This window comes from Microtus ochrogaster, chromosome 1, assembly GCF_000317375.1.
Source record: "Microtus ochrogaster isolate Prairie Vole_2 chromosome 1, MicOch1.0, whole genome shotgun sequence".
Lineage (NCBI taxonomy): Eukaryota > Metazoa > Chordata > Mammalia > Rodentia > Cricetidae > Microtus > Microtus ochrogaster.
Genome location: NC_022009.1, coordinates 91451844 through 91460216, shown reverse-complemented (window position 1 = coordinate 91460216; position 8373 = coordinate 91451844). Strand labels below are relative to the sequence as shown.

Sequence of the window (8373 nt, the reverse complement as noted above, 5' to 3'; positions counted from 1 at the left end):
GGAAACACCGCGTGTGTGGAGTGCTGGTGTGTTAATCTGCGGACCACTGGTATACACCATTTCTAGGCTACAGACGAGGGCCCCATCGGAAAACTTTGTTGCAGATGAGGGAACTGCATCTCAGGGTTGTGTGGTATACACCATTTCTAGGCTACAGACGAGGGCCCCATCGGAAAACTTTGTTGCAGATGAGGGAACTGCATCTCAGGGTTGTGTGACTTGATCAAAGCTACTCAAGTATCTGGCGGTAGACGGAGGCGGGCTCTGCGCACATCTCCCTGACTCTGAGCTTCATGGGTTCCCGCAAGAACGACTGCTTCCACAGGAGGCAAGAATGTCAGGTGCCCACAATGAGCGCATGAGTACAGGGCCCAGAATAGTCACCCGAGAGCTCTAATACCAGAATGACCCAAATTAGTGATTTCTTTGGGATAAAAGGTAGAATTAGCCTACTACTGGTCACACTTCTGAAATAAGCATAGATTGCTTGGCTCTATGGGAAGGGAGGTGATACTTCTACTCCTGGCTCAGAGTCTCATATCATTCCAACATGTGATTGACAGACAGGGCTTTGGGGGATTGAAGACAATCACAGCAGTGACCGAGTCTTAGCATTGATGTAGACATGTAAGTAAAAAGCTATAAAATGCAACATTGGGTGACAACTGCATGTGTGTAAATGCATCCAAACACATGCACAAGGACTGTGACAACTGCATGTGTACAAATGCATCCGAACACATGTTCAAGGACTGTGGCAAGTGCATGTGTGTAAATGCATCAGAACACGTGCAAGTACTACAACAACTGCATTTGTGCAAATGCATCAAATCACATGCACAAGGACCGGGTTTCTTTAAATTCTCAAAATGCCAACCAGCCGGAGACCAGCCTCGGACTATCCTGAGAGTTTGTTAGCCTTGGATTCATGAAACAGAGCTTACACCACACCGGCGCGCATAGGTCCATCCATGCATTTCCCTTAAAGGGAATGTTTTAGACCATGTGTCAGCATAGTGATCTGAGTATCATATTGCTAATAAAAGAAACTTGAGTATGTTGGGTCCTGCGCCAATTTAATGATAATGAAAATAGCCTTACAGAATAGGTACTTGGAGTCCCGCCTTATAGCTGGGGGAGCTGAGGGTCCCCTACAGCCAGGTTCAGATGTACTAGAAAGGAAGTGGATCCTAGTGTGTCTTCTCCACCACTCCACAAACCCTCAGGCTGATGGAAAAAACTGGAAATAGCAGAAAAGTGATTCTCCTCCCCCAAGAACTTAGTATCTAGTCATTGTCTTTCTCTTGCATAGAATCAAAACCTGAAAATGGGAACTCAACTATTGTATAACATAGGCATTTCACCTTGAAATCCAAAGAAACAAGATGATAATCTCAAAATAATGCAATTTTTGTGCTACTTAGCTTGAGGGAGTAATAGAATCTTTAAAACCTTCTGTCTGCTGATACCCCAAATTCACAACTTTTAGAGATTATCATGATTTCAATTGAAATATAGGCCCAACCCAATCTGTCCTGCAAGCTCTCATGCAGGTGCAAGAGACAGTCCGATTCCTGAAACTTACGTGGGATGGTATGTAGATATCATAGGAGTTTCCAGAATCAACATCAATTACATGGAAACCAGTGTGTGAGCCAAAAATGACCTTTAACCTTTGACCTTCTTCTACTGTGAGGTCAACAAGCAGAGGCTTATGCTGAAGATCTGCAAAAGACTTTAAAAATCACCTCATTAGTATCCACGCCATTAAAAGAGGCTGTCTTATTCCTAAGGGTTTCACTTGACCACTGTCAAAAGGAAGTGAGTGTTTTCCATTGAAACGCTAGGAAAGCATCTCTTTCAGGCTCAGGTCTACTCATGTCTGACTCCAGGAGAAAATCTGTATTGTCTGTTTTTCCCCTCTTTCCCTTTCTTATCTTGCACAGTAAAAACTGTTTAAACTGTCAATTGTGATAGTGACATGTGTGTTAAAAGTTTGGTGACTGGATACTGCTTCGCATTGTCCTCTAGAGAGTGTACAGTGTGCAGTGATCTATCTTTATGACACCCTCTTTCCTAGGTGGTACCCAGGTTCATCTATGGTTGTTACCTTCAAGACCAGTCTGGGCGCGTCACTGTGTTAAAGCTGTTGGAGAATAGTGTATGGTTATGATTTCCCTGTTGTGACTGTCAGTTTCTCTAAACTTCATGCTGTATTCTGAGAGTCATGTCAGGGGCCTAAGAAGGGGGGATGTGGAAGATGCATCACAACACCCATGGCTTGGCTTGTCGTCAAGGATTTAACTGGAAAGTCAAAGAGGAGAGCTCAAGCCAAGTTTGTCAGAGTTCATAGCTGTGAAGAGTTCCAGTCTCTCTTCCTGTGTTCCAATTCTGTACTTTTATCCGATATTGAGCTCAAGGGGATGATCCGAGAAACCAAAGCTGCCATCAACATTGCTCCCTCCCCGTCTGTTACTGCCATTCTCACAGCCCAGGAAATTAACTCCTTTTGCCTTGCTCTGGGGAAGGTTCCACAGCTAGTCTATACCAGTCTTTCCCATTCAAGTCCTGGCCTCTGTGCTTCCTCTTCTAGGTTGGGTTTGATCTGCCAAGGGGAGTGCTTTGTTCTTTCACAGGCTGTGGCCAGGACCCTGAGGGCTGTGACTTCAGAATCACAATGGGAAGGGAATCTTGTGTGAAAAGCTTTTCTGAAGAGAGATTTTGGCAGCAAAGTAGCACCACATTAGCTTTGGGAATAAATATTTCATTGGTATTATGAATATAATACAATACAATACAAAATTCTTTTGCAGCAAAGAAATCCCATTCCTGCTGAAGAATCTGTCATACTTAGCCAATCACACATGGGCATTTGAACTAAAAGAACAAGACAGGAGTGGAGGGGTTCATTCTCTGAGAGTACTTACAAAATCCGGGGCATACTTGGTTTTTACATACAATGGGTGACAAGAAAGAATAAATAAAACCCCAAAAGCCAAGTACAGCCATGAAGGTAGGGAGAATGAGGATCAGTGAGAAATATAGAGAGAGAATGGGAGATAAATTCACATTGGATATGGCTAAGCTATGTGGTTCTGAACACATCAGTGTGTTCGGAAGTAATGGTTCTTCTGGCGCTCATCTTTTATATTCTGGGGCCAATGGGACAAAGCATATTAACATCCCACTCTCGCTAAACCTCACGAGGACCCACTCAATCTGTGATGAGTGCAGACCAAGACAAGGCAAGCAAATACTAGACAAGCAACATGGAAGTGCAGAGGAATGAGGTCTTCTCCCTGAGTGACTCCTTCAGTGTTCCGTTCAGAGATGTCCTCAAGCAATAGGAACGGACAAAGAATAACCGAGTCCTAGTTTATTCGGAAATGTCAGGGATGCTTAGAAGATCTGGGGACACAGGGCTGCCACAGGTCTGCGTTTTCAGGCAAACACCAGACAGTACTTGGCTTTCCGGGGCTCCACGGCAGAGATGGTTGTGTAATGTCGTGTTTGGTACTTTTCCTGGTAACTGTTCCAAGCTAAATTACTCTTGAAGTCAACAGTTCCTAGACCTCCAGTGGGGGGAGGACAGTCACAGGTCTTAATAGGATGAACTGTATAGAATTTCTAATATTTAAGTCCTTTGAAATCATGAATTCAAGAATTGTTTTTAAAGTAAGTTTTTCTCTATGTAATAAAACTGATACTGGCTTATGTGGAAAATAGAATTCTGACAGAAGCTGAATTAAACAAGCAACGTCTGTGCTTACCTTAAACGCCATGAACTTGTGATAAGGCTTAGGGGCCCAAGCATATATCTCCACTGCATTCTTTAAGGCAATCACCAAGAACTTGATCCTCTCATATTTAACTGAAATGGAAGAGTAAGAGTTTAGACATGACATCAATCCATCCAGGAATTTTTGCATCAAAAATGAAGACCTGAGTAAAGCCACGCCTGTCACATGCCTTCCACATGTCTTCCCACTTGAGGGCGCTGTCCTTGGAACAGGTTGACATTTTTTTTTTTTACACACAAACTTAACTTCTTGTAGTGTACCTGGTTGACACAATGTTACAAGTTTTTTTGGTTTATAGCAAAGGATGGGACAATTTAAGTTTAGATGTGGATATTCACTTTGATAAGGACCTAGCCGTCTTCTTATGTTAGATTGCACGTCTTGTATGTTTACGTTAATATAGTTATAGCAAGATGCTATAACAATTAACAAACTCATCAAAACATAAGCTTATCATATTATTTGCTTATTATTCACATTTGAATTCTAATGATTAAATGAAATAATTGTTTTATTACTAATGAGAGGTGAAATAATAGGAGTCCTGGGTTCTGTCAGTGGTTTATTTTTAAGGGCTTTATGTACTTTGACAAATGTTTTCATTATTTCTGAAAACAGAATGTTATAGATCTTCACTTTTTGTTTTATGACTTCATAATTACAGTCTTTGTGTAATGAAATCTGATAACTAAAGTATTTGGGCTAATAAATGTCAAATCTACTTAAAGCAAATTCCACAGCTTTTTCAGAGCCATGCTTAGCAGCAGTTCTAAATTTTCCCACAGTTGCACTTGAATTGCCTGCTTTTTCCTGCAAACAAGCATGACTTTGCAGTAAAGAAACATACAGTCTTCAAGTGTGGACGGGAGGCTGCCTGCTGCCTGGTGGGAATGACATGGGCTGCATTTGATACTTTGTCACACAATCAGGTTAGGTCAGAGAAAATTGCAGTTTCAGAATATGACAAGAAAACACCAAATAATTCTAGTTCCCAAACCAAAACACCAGAGGAGCCTGAATGTCAACGGATTGCTACGGAATAAGGACTCCCCCATGTGGTCTGGTTTGGGAATAGGACGGAGCCCGTTCAAATGCTTAGCAGCTTTCTGCGTACCTGTGCTGTACTAGCTGCTGGGAAGCACACAGACAGCGCGGGGCTGTGGGGCGGTATTTTACAGGCACCGGTTGTTGATGAACCTCATCTGTATTTCCCTTCCTCACATCTTTATCTTTTCTAAAGAAGTGCATATAAATAAGCCCTCTGTATGATAAAGATTACAAAACAAAGATCCTCACTTGGATCTTCTCGTCCCTAGTCACTGTTTCCTAGTGGCTAAGAATGTGGAGGAAAGGGGAATGGAGACCGTCCTGAATCAGGGCCCTCTCTAGCTGTAAAGGTAATATATTAAGGTCCCAGAATAGGATATTATGAATAGCTTGACTTATTTTCTGAGTTCCTTCCCAGCATCCCCCCTTAGTCCTGTTTCCACTTTCAGTTGTCAGTCATTTGACACATGGCTGGACAACTCCAGAGGTTACAGTTTCAAACCTGTGCAGTGCTTTCCTGGGTCTGCATGTGGGCACATTTGGAACAATGTCTGTGCCCCACTCCATAGCTTTTTTCTAATTTCTTCAGTTAAAAACAAACCTTAAACACCATGTATATTTCACAAACCTGCAGAAACTTCTTTCTCCATCTCCATTTCCAACTGATAAGTTTTACAGGCAAATATTCACAAAAGCCACATAGCTAGTCTCAGCTCTAAATATGAACAGTGTCTACTGAATCCACAGCATGAAAAGAATCAGCTTCAAGACTGATCCTCTTCCTTACAGCTCCGACTCATGGCTCTTCCACAAAGCCCGCTTCCCACCTTCCACCCGAAAGCACTCATTTAAAGCTCTGATTAAAGCCATCCGAAGAGTTCGGGTCATTTCCCACCACAGCTATGTCACGTAGCACAACTTGATGGCATCCTTCTTTTTTTGCCCTTCCTCATTTTTTAACTTCATTGCTTTCTGTGTATCTACGCAGATATGAACCTTCTGCTAGGAGGTGACTTTCAACATGGCCAAACAGCCATGATGAACTCAAAGCATTCCCTTGTCTCTTGGGGCCACTCCTCCGGAATGCTACACCATCTTGTTCTGCAAGCCTGTGGCAAAGTAGTCGTGGGTTCTTAGCCCTTGTTCTGGGCACTTTATCTTTTCCCTGAATCTCCAAGGCTTATTTATTTATTTTTTTATTTTAGTGGGACATATTTTCCTGCAACTTTCCCGGAGATGGTGCCTGGCATGGTATGTTCTGGAGTTACGGAATGCCTACGAACATCTTCCTTCTGCTCTTAAAACTGAAGCACAGTTTGATAGTATGATGTTTCATTTACATGTTAATTTGACTGGGCCATATCATTTTCAAACATTTGGTCAAATATTATCCTAGGCATTTCTGTAAGCCTTTTTCTGATGAGAGTAATATTTGAATTAGCAGCCTGGGTAAAGCCGAGTGCTCCAGCTAATAACTGAAGGCCTGAGTTGAACACAAAGGCTGAGGCTTTCTTCTGTCCTCAGTAGAGATATGTGTCTTTCTGCCTCCAAACTCAGGTTGAACTATCACTTCTTCTATAGGTTGGAGTTTGCTGGGTCTCTGCCTGGAAGCCCACCATCAATTCTCTGGGTCCCCAGGCTTTTGAACTTGAATGAAATCACACAATTGACCTTCCTAGGTCTTCAGATTCCCAGCTGAAACAGGTTTGGGACTTCTTAGTTTCTAAAGTTCTGAGAGCTAATTCCCAATAATGAGCCTCTGCCTCTGTCTGCATTCCCATCTGCTTCTGTGAGGGGGAGGGGTGTCGAACTCTAGCATTTTATGTGCTATAATGTGGGTTGAAATGATTGCTTGAGACTGTCTCGTGTATTGTAAGGACAAGGATAGCTGCGAGCCCCTGATCTCCCTGCTTCCCCTTCCGGTGTGCTGGGATTGCACTGCTACACCTAGCTCATCCATTGCTAGGATTGAACTCAGGGTTTGTGCACTGAAGGCAAGTACTACACCAAGTGACCCTCTAGATAAAGATAATTTTGCCTTTGGAAGTTTGAAGCCTTGCTGGTTCTGTTTTCTAAGGGTTCTAGTTTTGTTTCTGAAAAGCTCCAAGAACCTCTGATTCTGGGTCTATTTTACATTTGTTGTTTATTAATTTTGTTTTAATCCAGGAATTTTAAGGACTTTCTCATTTCTTGTATACTAAAATACTATATTGGCACAGCTTATTGTGAGCTTTCTTTCTGAGGAACTAAATGGAATTCTCAGGATCATTTTGATCTGGGATGCCCAGGCCTGTCTCCAAGGAGATGTTCTCTATCTATTCTTTCTTTCCTGTGCTCTTCCATCTCTACTTAACTATTTTCTCTCTTTTTACTGAAGCTCATATTTTGAACCTCAGGTTCAACTTTTATTTCCTTATTTTTATTCTCTTTTTGAAATGATTCATTTTATTTTTATTGTCGTTGTGGTGGTGTGCATATGTGCGTATGTGGGTGTGTGTGCACATATGTGCCAATGCGTGTACAGGCCAGAATGCTGTCAGATCCGCTGAAACTGGAATTACAGGTGGTTGTTGGCTTCCAAGTGTAGGCGCTAGGAACCCAACTCCATCCTCTGGAAGAGCAGTAAGTGTTCATAACCCCCGAGTCTTTTCTCTTGGCCCTCTAGGGAGAGGGTGAAGTCCTTAGTGAATATGTACTGTTCACACGGGCACAGCCATGTCTAAGACCTCAATGTCTTAGACTCATGGGAATAGCAAAGCCTTCCTCAGGTCAGGCTCAGAGAAATTGCAAAGCCTTCCCTGGTCCCTTTGTGCATTCTGATAGCATCGTGTGCAGAGAATGCTGATGGCTTTTTCTCCTAGGATGGCTATCACCCAAGACTGCTTCCCCACAGAGCCTACAGACAAGTCTGCTTCCGTATTCACCTGTAAACATCAGCTCTGCCTCCTCCCTGGGCTCTATACAATAATCTGACTCCCTAGATTGATATTTAGAAGAGACGTAGAAGGGAAATCTTCTGGGTTTTCTGGATGCTGGTGCTTCTCCGTCACCGTCACCATGCGGCAGATTGTATGAGTGTCTGCTGTCTTCACACCGCCACCCAGTCAGGTCACCACTAAAGCTGTACAGGTCACACCGTTTGCTTTAGTTCTGCTTCACAGGCAAAGTCTTCATCTCATCTTTACATCCTTAACATGCTAAGAGTTTTTCCTCTTTCATTAACCTCCCCAACTCCGCTCCACCTTTAGAACACTCCTATTCTTTATTTAGAAAGACTTCCCCCCAAATCTCTGTAAAATACAGTTTCTTTTTCCTTTCCCCCTTTCTGATTTTACTTACTGCTTGTTACTGCTTCCTGCACCTGAGATCCACCTGTCTAGTCTCTGGCTGAGGTGGGTTCATCAACTGTCAGCAGCTACTACGTTAGAGAAGGAAGGGACGAAGATTTTCTCCCAGGACTCTAAAGTTAATATCTGTGTATTTAATTTTTCCAAAGACTAAATTTTCAAACTCTTTCTTGGAGTAT

At 42.6% G+C, this 8373-nt stretch overlaps 1 protein-coding gene across 6 annotated transcripts in view; it reads right to left on the bottom strand.

Moving 5' to 3' along the window:
- Tnik (TRAF2 and NCK interacting kinase) overlaps positions 1-8373 on the bottom strand; it is a 417009-nt gene that overhangs the window by 6600 nt on the left and 402036 nt on the right. For all 6 annotated transcript variants that reach the window (XM_026782809.1, XM_026782806.1, XM_013347814.2 and 3 more), the window contains 2 exons: positions 3771-3871; positions 1586-1735 (listed from right to left, as the gene is read on the bottom strand). In XM_026782809.1, coding sequence (XP_026638610.1) covers positions 1586-1735; positions 3771-3871 — 251 coding nt within the window. The remainder of the gene's footprint in view (positions 1-1585; positions 1736-3770; positions 3872-8373) is intronic.